The sequence below is a fragment of the Nicotiana attenuata genome, chromosome 10 (genome assembly GCF_001879085.1).
Source record: "Nicotiana attenuata strain UT chromosome 10, NIATTr2, whole genome shotgun sequence".
Classification (NCBI taxonomy): domain Eukaryota; kingdom Viridiplantae; phylum Streptophyta; class Magnoliopsida; order Solanales; family Solanaceae; genus Nicotiana; species Nicotiana attenuata.
The window spans coordinates 9,625,821-9,641,154 of NC_031998.1; the positions used below are offsets into that span (position 1 = coordinate 9,625,821).

The 15,334-nt window shown below is 42.4% G+C and overlaps 1 protein-coding gene across 1 annotated transcript; it reads left to right on the forward strand.

Moving 5' to 3' along the window:
- LOC109233574 (uncharacterized serine-rich protein C1E8.05-like) lies at window positions 5,870-6,367 on the forward strand. Its single transcript, XM_019399459.1, has one exon. The coding sequence runs from the start codon at window positions 5,870-5,872 to the stop codon at window positions 6,365-6,367; it is 498 nt and encodes a 165-aa protein (XP_019255004.1).

Genomic DNA, 15,334 nt, shown 5'->3' on the forward strand with positions numbered 1-15,334 from the left:
GTAACGAGGCTATAACAAGGCACCTATTATAAACTTGTGCGAATATGAATGAAATAATAGCAGAAATAGAGGACAAACAAGAAATTAGCATAAAACCGCTACTTAAAACACATAACAGAGGCCCCTAGAAAAACACATATGCTCAACTCTTCAATTCAACACGGATACAGTAACAACAGTTAAACATAGTAATAAATATCTTCTCCGTTGCGGCGCAACCCGATTCATAAATATATATAAAATAAATAACATGTCTTCTCTGTTGCAGCATGCAACCTGATCCATAAATATATATATTAATAACAAGTCTTCTCTGTTGCGGAGCGCAACACAGTCTAAAAATATATACATCTATCGTTGCAACGTGCAACCCGATCCCAAAAAACAATACTAATAACCGTTGTGGAGTGAAATCTGATCCCACACAATAATATCAATAACCATTGCAGCGTGTAACTCGATCCCACACAATAATAGTATAAATGAACATCTACAACCAACTACAACGTAACTCAAATAAAACGCAATAAGGGAAATTACACAATTAAAGTCATAAAATGAATAAAAGTAGCTAGTTAACAGCACACTAAATCATGAAGCAAGTAAAGGCATTCACTAAATAAGGGCACGAATACATGGAAATTAGCAATTAAGGTATGAATTTAATAAGTAGAGGCAACTAACAATTAAAGCATCTCACGAGTAATAATATGGATTGAATTAAGGCAAGAAATAATTGAAAACAATAATAAATATCCTAACCCACATGCTTAACCCGTGACTACGTATATACACTCGTCACCTTGCATATATGTCGTTCCCACACATAAATTAAATAGCAAATAATCCAATCAAGTCCCAATTCCCTCGAGTCAAAGTTAACCACGACACTTACATCTTTCCGCAATCAAATCAACACTCAACCACGACCTTTCCTTTAGAATTATCCTCTAAACTAATCAAATCTAGCTAAATATAGTTCAAATAATTCAAAATAAGCTTTAGGAATAACCTGTACACGGCCAAAATCAGAGAGTTCGACTTTGGGACTACTGTGGCACTCCACGCCCGACCTCGAGGAGCTCAAAGTGGAATTCGAAGGCGGACCCCGAGGTACTTCCCTCGAGGGGGCATATCGAAGGTCAATCTCGGAGCAACAAAAGTTGGTGATCGTCATGGAAAGGTGGGAAACCCCCGAGGGCACGCGATGAGGACTGATAGAGTCTGCAAGAATAGTAAAAACCCGTACTGAGCCGTTGTATAGCTGTACTAGTAGCATTTCTTCGTCATTGATTAGACATGTATTGTGTTGAGATTCACCCCTCCTAAATAAAGGTGACCCTTGTCATTTTGTAAGGGCGGATCGGATTATTACACAATATATTGAATACAATACAACATTCTCTACTCTTTGCTTAAACAATTGTTCTACACATTTATTGCTTATTCTTTCATTGTTTTTTTATTGTTCATTCAATGTTGTTCATTTATTGCTCATTATTAACCGCAAAAGGCCATCTTTGAGGCCTCATTATCATTGTTTCTTCCTCAATAAGCTCACCAACTGCCCTAAGCAAGCCCCGAAGCCCCCTACTCCGGCTAGCTCGAGGCTCGATTTTGTGACAACTTTGGTTTGCTTTCCTTATTCTCTTTATTTATACTTAGTATCTATTGCCTAACCACTAGTATTAAAATAAATCACATTTTTTTAGAACCACAAAATCAAATATAATTATCATTACCATTTTTAAGGTAAACAGTTTGGCGCCCACCTTCGGGCTAAAAATAATAGTGATTGTTTTGGTGCTAATTTTCCGAAAACACAAGTTATTCTTCACACTTTTTCTTGTCCAAGAATATCTGGTTTCAGGTAAAAATGTCTAACTCAGTAAATGCACGCGAAAACGACGGTATTGGGCTTCATGGAGAGAACGGTGCAGATGTCGGTGTACCACCGCAAAACCCAGGGGCGGCACCAGCACAAATCCCCATCGACGTGAGCTCACGCAACGCTGTGCATGTCGACGTAAGCTCTCATACCGACGGAAGTGTGCGCGGGGAAGAAAGAGACATTTGTCTTCAAGCCATTTTTGAGATGTTGCAAGAGCAACAAGTGGCTATTGCTCAGCTACAAATTCAACAAAAAACTCCAAGCACAACAATACCGGAAACGGCTCCTCGAGTCGAGCAGGCACCAGAAAGATCGAGTAACAACGGGTCAGCAGCAGACCCCGCTATTATGAAGATGCTCGAGGACCTCACCGAAAGGATCGAATCAGGAGAAAAGAAGATAGATGATAACAATAAAAAGGTGGAGACTTATAACACGAGGGTCGATTAGATCCCGGGCGCACCTCCGATCCTGAAGGGCGTAGATTCAAAGAAGTTCGTACAAAAACCATTCCTACCAAGCGCGGGTCCGAATCCCATCCAGAAGAAATTCAGGATGCCCGATATCCCGAAGTATAACGGGATCACGTACCCCAATGAGCACGTCAGCGCTTATACTTGTGCTGTAAAATGGAATGACTTAAAGGATGACGAGATTGAATCCGTCTTGCTAAAGAAATTTGGAGAGACACTGTCGAAGGGGGCCATGATGTGGTCTCACAACCTACCCTCGAACTCGATAGATTTATTTGCCATGTTGGTAGACTCTTTTGTGAGGGCACATGCTGGTGCCATCAAGGTCGCCACCAGGAAGTCCGAAGTCTTCAAAATCAAGCAGCGAGAAAACGAGATGCTAAGGGAATTTGTATTTCGATTTCAGATGGAGCGAATGGAATTATCGCCGGTCTGCGATGACTGGGCAGTGCAAGCCTTCACTCAAGGCTTGAACGAACAAAGCTCGGTAGCTTCGAAGCAACTAAAATAAAATTTGATCGAATATCCCGCCGTGACCTGGGCGGATGTGCACAACAGGTATCAATCGAAGATTAGGGTCAAAGACGACCAATTAGGAGCCCCTTCGGGCTCAGTATATCCTAGCAGGCTCTTAACAAAGGAACAAAGGTTTACAGAAATGGAGTCGAGACCAAACAAGAAAAGATACCGGCCTGACGTAGAAGATCGTAATGTGCCTCGAGGCGATCAAAGGACAGATCAGGGTCAAAATTCTCGGGGACTCATGAGTAAAGCCGGGTTCAATAGGCACACCAGGCCGGTAGAGGCACCCCGGCTATCCGAGTACAATTTTAACGTCGATGTCTTGGGCATCGTATCAGCCATAGGTAGAATCAAAGATACCAGGTGGTCAAAACCCATACTATCAGACCCTTCACAAAGGAACCCTAACTTGATATGCAAATATCACGGAACTCACGGTCATAGGAATGAGGACTGCATACAGCTTTGAGAAGAGGTAGCCCGTCTGATCAGCGAAGGGCATTTTCGAGAGTTCCTCAGCGACCGAGCTAAAAACCATTTTCGGGAAAGAGAGGCAAAGAGGAAGAATGAACCAAAAGAATCACGACATATCATCCACATGATCATTGGAGGGGCCGATTCCCCGCAGGGACCCGTTGTCAGACGAACGAAAATATCCATCACCAGGGAAAAGCGAACTCGGAGTTACATACCAGAGTATGCCCTCAGATTTAGCGAAGAGGACATCGATATCTTGTATCAGCCTCATAATGACGCATTGGTAATTTCTTTTCTTGTGAATAAATTTCAAATTAGACGTGTGCTCGTGGATCCAGGTAGCTCGGCCAACATAATCAGGTCGAGGGTGGTCGAGCAGCTAGGACTGCTCGACCAGATCGTACTTGCCTCTCGAGTCCTCAATGGACTCAACATGGCGAGCGAGACGACGAAAGGGGAGATCATCCTCCTGGTCAACGTGGCCGGTATAATCCAAGATACCAAATTCCATGTCATCGAAGGTGACATGAGATACAATGCCTTACTTGGAAGGCCATGGATACACAGTATGAGGACAATGCCATCAACCCTTCATCAAATGATGAAATTTCCAACCAAGGATGGAGTAAAAGCAATGTAGGGGAGCAGCATGCAGCGAGCGAGATGTTCGCGGTGCACAACATAGCACCGGCATCGACGCCCTCCACCTCGAAAGAGCATTTAGACAAACAAACAGCCAAGTAGCAACCGCAACCGACATTCTCGGCTGCACCCCAATGAGTGAATAAAGGACCATGCCGCCCTCGTAGCAAGCAATTGAAACACATCGAAACAATTGAAACACATCAAGGCTCAAACGCTATCATTGCTGAGGTACAACCCTCTCCCTTTTCATTTGCATTTTATACTAACCTATTGCAGGTATTCAATTGAAAGGAATCAAAGGACTCTCCAGCTCGAAGACCTTGGGTTTTAAAGCATGCGTTGCACTCTTTTTCCCTTACATCGAGTTTTATCCCGAACGGGTTTTACCGGCAAGGTTTTTAACGAGGCAACATCCATATGCTACGTAAGGAGAACTCATCAAGTATTCAAGACTTCTCTTCGATCAACCTTAAATACTGGGGAACATCACCCCAGGAGATCACCTCTCGGAAGAAATCGAACTATGCCTAGGAAGACCTCGATAGGAAAACGTTGTATTGGGCCAAACGGTCAAACGAACCCTGTCCATGTAGAATAATCGAGCCTCCAAAGGCAAAAAACATGTACGCATATATCAAGTAATTGAGGAAGCCTCTTTTCTTATCAACACTTTGTGCCTCGAAGAAATTCTCTACTATCACGAAATACGGCCCAAGAGCCAAAAACTCTCGAACACCTGAGGACTGTCATCAACAGTCAGCCCATCGAGCCACTGAAGACTCGAATTCGTAAGACCTCGATCAGGTAACTTCGAGCTCGTAAGCCCTCATTGAGACAACATCAAATCTGTAAGACCTAACAAGGCATGCTCATATTTATAAGACCTCAAAAAGGCATAACCCCGATATTAAGGCCAAGGCTATATATTAGAACTTGTAAGACCCCTAAAAAGGCATACCCTCAATATAGATGCCAAGGTCACCGCACACGGGGACTAAAGGCTACGACCAAACATATAGACTATGATCGAACTTAAAGGCTGCGGCCGAATTAACGTGGCTCGGAGACGTTCGACTGCAACCATAAAACTAAAGGCCTCCAAATACTTTGAAAATGCTTCGAAAAGAATTGGTTAATCAGGCTACCCTCAGCATAATCAAAGGAGCTTCAATAATATCAGCTCCGAACAATAAAAAAGGCTTCAAAAACAATCAGCCTTTGATGAAAAGGTTTCGAAAACTTAACCTTCGAGCAAGCCTCCCAAGGTACTCAGTTATCGTCACATATCGACTCATAATTAAGGTTCTCGTTTGAGCCGTCGAAGAGTCAGACGAACGTAAAACATGCCAAGGCATAATGAAAACTTCAAAAGTCTTTAGCCAAAATGAGGGAAAACTATAGCCGTATTAGAGGTCGCATCGACCCAATCTAAAAAGAGACTAAGGGCCAATGCGTAAGAGCCTAAGGGCTAGCCGAAAGAGCCTAAGGGCCAATATGTAAGAGCCTAAGGGCCAGCTGAAAGAGCCTAAGGGCCAATGCGTAAGAGCCTAAGGGCCAGCCTAAAGAGCCTAAGGGCCAATGCGTAAGAGCCTAAGGGCTAGCCTGAAGAGTCTAAGGGCCAATATGTTGAAAACCTACGGGTCAATTAGCCCGAGTCAAAATTTGACTCGAGGATCGAACACCGAACGATCAACTATTATCAACCATTCATCGAGCATGAAAACCTGAGGGGTTTATATCGTAAGTCCGACACACCGAACTGGTTATCGACAAGCATCGAAATTTATTCCAAAAAGGCAAAGGGAAAACAAGAAATGACGAAAAGCAAAAATCCATATATATATGATAAAGTTTCACGAAGATGTATTTACAAGGCTCACGCCTGGAGCCCTTATACAAAAAAGGAACAAATGAAAACCTAATCTACCGCCAGGGTTACTTGACCGGACGGAGCTCCCTCAGATGTGTGCCTTCAACGGCCTGGCCCTCGACCCCCAAAACATCGACGGCCTCCTCCCCCTCGGGGACTTCACCTTCGTCTTCATCATCCTCCGAGTTGCTGGTCGAATCACTGGCTGAACCATCATCGGAAGAAAGCAGAGTTGCCGATCCTTCCTCCAGGGCCTTCACCCTCTCGATCTCGGTAGAAAAATCGAAGCCCCCTGCATATACATCCTCGAGAGCCTATCTCCGAGATCTTAATCGGGCATGTTCCACGGCTCGGGACAGTTTAAGCTCGGCCTCTTCAGATACCTTCCTGGCTCGAGCATTTGCAGCAACCACATCTTTTTGGTATGAGGTTATGAGCGCAGCGGCTTCGGACTTAGCAGCAAATAGCTCAGCAACTTATTCAGCATGAAGATCTTTGTAGTCACGGCTTTCTCCCCTCGCCCCTTGAAGTTGGCACTCAACCAAGGTCAGCTTCTCTCGAAGAGTTTCTTTATCGGTAGACACCTCATCCACGCGCTACTTCAGCCCAAGGATTTTGGTATCTCTAACTTTGAGCTCCTCTCGCATTAGATCATCTTTTTGCTTGAGCTGAAAAAGTTAAATTAAGGTGTCAAGCGCTCAGTTGACTGAAGCGCAAAAATAAGCCCACGAAGGTCGTATTACTTGTTCATCGAGATCGGCCCGCTCTCGAGATATCCTCTCCAAATGAGCTCGAAGGTCACCTAGCTCCTCCTCCTTTTGGGCATGAAGGGCCTTAAGTTCCTAAATTCATCCTCATAACGTGCCAACTCAGCTTGTGACTTGGAAAAAGCTTGGTTGGAGAGCTTCACGGCCTAAACACACAGAAGAAGGGATTTGGAAAAGCAAGAATCGAAACTCAAAATACAATGGTCAAGTCAAGATTACCTATTGTCGAAGCTTCTCGACTTCTTCAAAGATCAATGAGGCGTCGATATCGGGGCCTTCCTCAACCCTGGCAAAATATCCTTCAAACATACTATTCTCTCCGGGGGTTGCCCCCACGGTGGGAGTTTTCATATCTTGGGCATCCTGTATTAGCCCAGGAGAGAATGATGGGCCCGACAGAGGCACATCTACGTTGATCACCTCGACTGGTTCGATGGGGCCCTCTCCCTCCTTCGAGGGGCTTCATCATTGGATTCTTCGGGTTCATCAACTAGGTGCCCCTCGACACCCGATGTGTTTTGGTCGTTGGTCGGCCCGGGAACTTCGTCTAAGCTCCCTTTAACAATTCCCTCAGTTCAGGTCGGGACCACCTCGGCGGCCTCTGTTCCAGCAGCCTCCAGCTTAGTCACCTACATCTCAGTATACTTCGAGGCAACAACACTTCTTCTCCCCCTAAGTGCCAGCGGACAGTCATCACTCTTCACCCTCGGCACAAAGATTTTCGGCCGCCTCCCGAGTTGAGGCCACTGAATCGGCCTCGAGCTTTTAAACTTTAGCCTTTTTCGGCCTCGAGGACTCATTTGGCGATTTCTTCTTTCTTTTTTTTCTCCTTAGCAGGCTTCGGGGTATCTGCTTCCCCAGGCGGGGGTTCCCTCATCAAAACGGCCTCTCCAAGGCATGCACAGGCACAGAGGATGAGAGTACTATAAAGAGATATCTTCTCTAAGGAGGCTCAAGTATGACAAAAATAAAAACTCACCGTGGTTTTTGGCATCGCAACGGGTCTTAGCCAGATCATGCCACACATGTTTAGCATATGGGTAGATCGAATCGAGTCGTCGAACCCAGCCCGAGAGATCCTTGATGGCACTGGGATACCACTCGGGAGCTGTATCATCGAAATGAGTTAATTCATTGGAAGGAGTTAATTTATCAAAAGGAGTTAATTCAAAGGCAAGAAAAGATGTCCGATTAGCAAAAAATATTCACTTACGATTCATATTCCATTACTCAGGGAACGACATTCTCTCGGCGGGGATCAGGTCCGATGTCCTGACTCGGAAGAAGCGGCTCATCCACCCTCGGTCATTGTCTTCATCAATGCTAGCAAAAAGGCCTTCGAGGATCGGCGTTTCAGCTTAATCAGGCCACCTCGATAAAGTCGGGGGCTATACAGTCTGATTAGATGGTCGAGGGTAAACGGCTTCCCCTCGACCATGCTTGAGAAATACCTAATCATATAAACGATGCGCCATAATGATGGATAGATTTGTCCAAGTGTCACATGATATTGGCTGCAGAAATCGAGGATCACTGGATCTATTGATGGTAAAGAGGCTTCTACCGGGCCTAAGGTGAAAGGATATGTGTATACACTGAGGAAACCAGCCTTGTTCTTGGTTATGTCTTCTTCTCGTGAAGGAATCTCTACTTGCACCGCCTCCCACCAACGGCAGTCGGCCTTCACCTTCTCGATTTTAGTTATTAAACTGATATATCAAGACATATGTTCGCATCGTCCCGGAACAGGTGAGGGGTTTTTGACCTGAAAATCAGAAGGTGTATCGCAAGGTCCGGGAGTACACTCCTCGATACTAGGAGGAACTACCGGTTTACCTTTGGTCGTTCGAGAAGACGATGAGGCTTTTTCCTTTTGAGGATCAGTTTTAGAAGTTTTAGCCATCTCTAAAGCAGAAAATCCAAGAAGATGGAAAATATTGTTAGAAAAGAGGGGAGAGTTCAAGGAAATTGAAAAGGGCTAAAGTGAAATTTCAGAAGCACTAAGAGAGTAATATCTGCAAGGTTATGAGATTTGTCTATTTATAAAGATCGTTTGAACGTTCTAAGGAAGCCAAAAGACCGACCGTCGGCCGCCTACAATTAATGCTTTTGGGAATCATACAAAAAGCAACCCTTCAGTCTCTTCAACCGCTTATGTCATGATGTTGACGTCAGGACCCAGGCATCGGGAACCAGATTATTGGAAATTATTAAAGAACAGTCTACAAGTCGGATTCGAGAAAACGCTCTCTCGATTATTTTAAGCCCAAGGGCTACCCGAGTTCGAGCCAGTTCTCACTCGGGGACTATTAACAAAGCCTCAGGGCTATCTTCATCTCAAGTTCGAGCAAACACTCTCTCGATTATTTTATGCCCAAGGCCTACTTGAGTTCGAGCCAGTTCTCACTCGGGGACTATTAACAAAGCCTCAGGGCTATCTTCATCTCAAGTTCGAGAAAACGCTCTCTCTATTATTTTAATCCCAAGGGCTACCCGAGTTATAGCCAGTTCTCACTCGGGGACTATTAACAAAGCCTCAGGGCTATCTTCATCTCAAGTTCGAGCAAACGTTCACTCGACTATTTAGCCCAAGGGCTACCCGTGTTCGAGCAGGCTCTCACTCGGGGGATATATATATATAAAGCCTTAGGTCTATCTTTATTTTCAAGTTCAAACAAATTTTCACTTAATTCGGGGCTACCCGAGTTCGAGCAGGCTTGTCGACGCCCCCTTTTTCTCGCGAAATCGGGTTTACGACATTTGGGAAGACAACTCTATTCCCGTTTGGTAATTGGGTTTTTGGATTTGAAGAGTTGTCACCTAATGATTAAGTGCATTAGGACACCACGAGTTTTGAGTTGGAAAATCAGAGTTCGGGTAAGGGCTAGAAATTATCTCGAGGGGAAGGTGTTAGGCACCCCTCAAGATCCACTAGTGTGGTTCCCGGCCATGCTATGTTGTGACTTTAAATACAAACGAGCATACAAATAATTCCACATAAAGATTGCAAGTAGGTATGTATAATGGCTGACAAGCATGTTTGACATTAAGATCTAGGTGGTCTCACAACTTGTTAAAGGATTGTCCAAGTGCAGAAAATTAAAAAGTGTGTGAACATAAATTTTAAAAGAATAGTGCAGGAAGTTGAGGAAGAATTTGGTGACTGAAACGAAAGACAGAGTTTTATTGATAATAACAAAGTTATATAAAGGAAAGGGGTCCTAGGTTTGTAAAATACATGGATCATCCACACAACACCGGTAGCCAATCGTACGCATGGTGTTATCGCGTGATCATCATCTCCATGTCTACCCTTCCCACCCCGTTAAGGTGTTAAGCGCGGAATGGTATCGTTACCTACTGCATGCTATTACCTGTCCCACCTATCAGTCCCGGAGGCATTTGGGACTACTAATCCTAAAGGGGAGGGAGCTTGGCTTTTCAGAGTTTAAAAGGATAAAAATCTAGGGCGACCGTCAAAATACATAATGCAATTAAAGGGGAACAAGTAGCAATTAAGGGCTCAAACATGCCTCCTCATTTTAAGAAACAAATTGTTTAGCATGTCTTACGCATACTTGATTTGGTCTGAATTAAATTAAAGCGTAGGATAGGTTGATTTACCACATATTTCCCAGATAGGGAGTCCGAATTAGTCCTGCTTAGATGTAGTTGTCGAAGACTGACATAGTTGATTAATTACTTAACCTTTTGCCTATGTGTTAAACGGGACCTATAGGCATGATATCTATTAATTCAGGGACGGAGGAATAAACTGATTGCAAAAAAAAGAATTGTTGGTTGTAAGCTCTGCGAGTGTTTAAACAATTACCACTAATTTTAGACTTAGGAGCGAGTGGGCGATTCAGATTTAGTTGATAGATCCTATAGGCATGCTTTCTAGGCGTTACTGATTTAATCGCTGTTATGTCATGCTAGAGATCCTATGGGGCAGTTTCATCTATATGCAATTGGTANTATGGGCAGGTCATCTATATGCAATTGGTTATTTTAAATCCAATAAGCAGATTTGCCTAGTGACAGATGCATATGCAAAATGCAGGAAGTCCTATAGGCATATTATCTATATGATATGCAGAGTTTCAGGAACGATTTATGGGCATGGTATTTATACGAAATGCAGAAAACCTATGAGCATGGTATCTATGTGAGATGCAGAGGTTTGAAAGTAGTAAGTTCTACAAACATACCATCTATATGAGATGCTGAATTTTGAAAGTAAATACCCTAAAACATGGTATCTACATGAGATGCTGAATTTTGAAAGTAAATATCCCTAAAACATGGTATCTACGTGAGATGCTGAATTTTTGAAAGTAAATATCCTAAAACATGGTATCTACCCCTTTGTATGCATTCAATCCCATCCCTTTCACTATACACCCCCAGTAGTTATTACAAAAATTATTACAGCCCAAATGGATCAGAGGAAAGAATAAAAATTATCAGTGATTACATCTACATCTAATCAGCCTAATCCAGACTCAGAGTCTAATAATATGAGATAAACCAACTTCCAGGATCGGATTTTCCAAAGCCTTCTCTTATTTGGGATGTGTCAAAGTTCCAAGGAACTTCAAGAGTTCCAGGCAATGCTTACACCCCAAATATCATTGCAGAAATCAGATTATAGTGCAGTGTGGAAGGGCCAGCCCTCAGATGTCCAAGTTCAGAGGGAACTCAAGGTCCCAAGGCAAGGCTCATAGGAGGGGGGGCAGAACTTAGAGACTAGGAGTGAGTGTAAGTGCAATTGAAGCGAATTAGGGAGGGGGGCCATGGCAGGCTGGTGGTCATTCCCAGCAATTGGGATGCTGGCACACCCCTGACTAGCCTGTCAGCCTTAGAATTGGGGAGTTAAGACCTTATTGAAGGTCAGGTTCAGCCCTGGACAGCAATTGGGATGCTGCCAGGCCATACCTTAACTCAGCACACATAGGGGAATGGGGTATGGGAGCAATTGTTCATACTAGTAGCAAGAAGCAAAGAAAGAGCAGGCAAAAGCATGTAGGTACTTCAAAATTAACTTTGCAGAGGATTGAAAGCAGGCATGGATACAGGGACTATAAACAAACACATTAGAAAGATACTGAAATTAATTTTAGGACATACCAGTTCAAAGAAGCAAGTAAGGAGAAACAGTAGCCTTATGAAAGCCAAAGTGCAGTCAAGAAGCCAGAGCATAAGTTTAGAAGAGAGTTACTCCCTCCGTTCCAATTTATGTGAACCTGTTTGACTGGGCACAGAGTTTAAGAAAAAATGAAGACTTTTGGAATTTATGATCCTAAACAAGCTAAAAAGGGGCCCAAAGTATTTGTGTGGTTATAAAAGCTTCTCATTAAGGGTAGAGTTGTAAGTTTATACTAAATTGTTTCAAAATTTAGGAAGGGTTCATTCTTTTTGGAACGGACCAAAAAGGAAATAGGTTCACATAAACTGGAACGGAGGGAGTATGATTTTTGTATGCTTAATCGTGTGTGGAGGATTATTCCCATCGTGTGTGCTTTGTGTTAATGAGTCATGTATTTATAGTGCAGAAAAGAAGCAGAAATAGGTAAGAAAATAGTTTGAAAATCAATCCCGTAAGGTTTCCCTTTAATTAAGGGATTCCGATTTCAAACGGGCAAAGTAAATAAGGATAGAGGTTAATTAAACACTTTTCAAAGTAGTGCAAGAAGGGTAAATACATACTAGTTATTTAAGGAAAGGGTTTGACAGTACACGGTTGTGCAAATTAAGGAAAAGAAATCAATTGACAGCCAAGCAATCATGAGCCGAAAATTTTGCATGAATGAACCAAGTCAGAAAAAAGGTAAAGAGAGGCTCTTAATTAAAAAGAAGCAGTAACAATCAATTAACGCCAAAAAAGGATTCTGATTCAATCACAAGTTGGAAAGCCTTTTGAAGAAAGGTTCATCACATATAAAAACATGCAGACACGTTTAAACATTGAAAGAACTGTCATGCTATCCAGAAAAAGTCTAGTATAGAAGAGTCCAGAGTCATACACAAAAGGGTTCGAATTCAATACATGGATCCAAAGTGAGTTTGAGAGAGTCTAAGGCTCAAACAGAACCCTGGGCTAAACATACAAGACCAAATTCGCCAAAAACCCCAAAATCCTAGGGTTTTGACTTGAATCAGATGCAAAGAAGACAAAAATGAGGGAACAAGCAAATACAGTAGAAAGTTCAAAGTAAACAGAGTAAGGAACTTAATTCGAAACATAATGAGAGCAAAAGAAACAGTAGAGGAAAACATGTTTAAGCAGGTATTCTAGAGGAAACTTAAAAGGTAAAAAAAATAATAAGAACACTTAATGAACACGGTAGGAAAATACAGTAGGCGAGATCATAGTGGAAGGCAAATAGCCGAACATAGTGGGAAAGCATGTGAAAACATAGCATAGAAACATGGTAGAAGGAAGAACAAAATATAGCAAACATAGTAGAAGAACATGTGTAAAAAAAAAAGAACATAAGAACATAGTAGAGACAAACATACACAAAGAAAGGGAAAAGAAAAGTCGGAAAAACACTTAAGCATTTTTCAGAAACCCTAAATCAGAAAGAAGTGACTTTGAAAGTAAAAAAATTTTAAAAGAAAAGTTGGGGAAATCCTTCAAGAACTCAAAATAGAGCATGAGTACACACAGATCTGAGGAGAATCGGAGAAAAACCTCGAACAACTAGGGTTTCAGGTGAACCCTAGAATGAGAAAGGCTTGGAAAAGGTCCGATCTAAGTCGGATAAGGCTGGACACAAGCTCAAGAGGCTATGATATACCGGAGCCAGGCCGGAGATGGCCGGAAATCTCAAGTCGGCGGAGATCTGAGTGTAGACCTTTGAGGTCTAGCCTCAAACCTTCGAGTACTAGGCATATAGGAGCAATGGGGGGTGAGTATGAGGTTTCCATGGCATGAGAAGCCATGGATTCCGGCGAGAATCGAAGGGATTAGGGTTAGTTTGGGTGGCGGCGACTAGGGTTTGCAGAGAGAATGGGAGAGGAGGGGGATTCAGGGGCGGCGGGTAGAGGGAAATGAATTTAGGGTTGGGGTGTTGGTAGATTAAAAATGGAAAGGGTGTGTGTGAGCCGTTGATCTTTTAGATCAACGGCTGTGATTAAAATAGAATTCGTTAGGGTGCTTTAAACGGGTTAGGGGATTGGGTTGGACTGGTCCGGAATTGGGCATGGAATTGGGTCAATTAAGGGGATTAATGTGGCTATAATTGAAATGCAGATGGGCTATATATTAAATAGCCAAATTTCCCTTTTTAATTTAATTAAAATGGTTAAAATGATTTTAAAAATAAATTGAAAGCACTGAACTAATTAATAATATATAAACACTAATCTAAAAAATACTGGGAGTAATTTTATAGTTGTAAAATGCTATTAATCGTAATATAGGCTATAATTGCAATTTTATGCCATTTAGCTTAAAAAATATCAAATAAATTTATAAAAATATGATAAAATCACCTTAATTATATTGTGGTGTAAATATAAGGATGGAAATAAATTACTCACCAAAATAATAGTTTTGGGAATAATTATTGGATTTTGTACTGCTAAAACAAATAATAAAATAATTCTAAAAAGCTTTAAAAATTAGAAAAAATGTCAAAATTCTTGGGCATACTTATATATGCATGTACATGCTATTTTGAGAATATTTTGAGTATAAAAAATAGATAGGGAAAAATTGGGTATCAACAAGGCTCTCAATCGAGGACTATTTGCAAAGGCCTTAGGGCTATCTTTATTTCAAGACCGAGCAAACGTTCACCCAACTGCTGAATCCAAAGGTTACTTGAGTTTGAGAGAATTCTCACTCGAGGGCTACCAACGAGCCAAAAAGGGCTAGCTGTATTTTGAAAATCGAGATACAGCTGTCACTCAACTCGGACTCGAAAATCCCGGTGACCTAAGTTCGCATCAAATCAATCCGAGCTCAGTCCGAGGGATAGCAAAGGACTTTAAAAAGGGTCATATTGATCAAACAAAAACATAAGGGTTTATTATTATTGTATTCCGGAACCGGTGCTTGGACCAATCGTTAGAGTCGTACACTTGGAGTTTTCACAAACGAAAGCAGAATGGAGTTCAACACAAATCGAAGGCAAAACGAAGAAATTCTTATATTAATAAAAGATGCTTTACGAAGCCCGCGAGGGGCCCTTACACAGAAACAAAGAAGCAAAAAACAACAGCCAAAGGCCTAATCTACTTTCGAGGGATCATCCTCAAGGGCAACATCCTCGAGAACCTTTCTCTCAGGGACTTCATTTCGATCTTTAGAATGTTGTCTTCGAGAACCTTCTCTGAAGCAACAATAGATGAAGAAAAGGCTATAGCCTATCAAAGAGCAAAAGCTTTTGACAAGCAAAGAAAATTGTGGCCTGGTGAAAAGCTTGGCGAGTACGGGTCTCGTCAGCACTACTATTGTGAAGCCACTTCTTGAGACATTGAACCGGTGTGGGATGCAAAAGTTAGTAGATAGTGCCACCTCACTCCATGTAAATCAAAAGGAGTGAAGCGCCACACCAGGTCGAAGTTAAGAGAGATGAGCAGCGGTTTACAGTCCACATATCTTCTGATACGGGAAGAATCTGATGCCCTCCTCTCATCGATTCGGGCCAACAACAACAACAACAACAACTCAGCATAA

Coding starts and splice junctions, on each gene's coding strand:
- LOC109233574 (XM_019399459.1), top strand. CDS start 5,870: ATGTATTTACAAGGCTCACGCCTGGAGCCCTTATACAAAAAAGGAACA.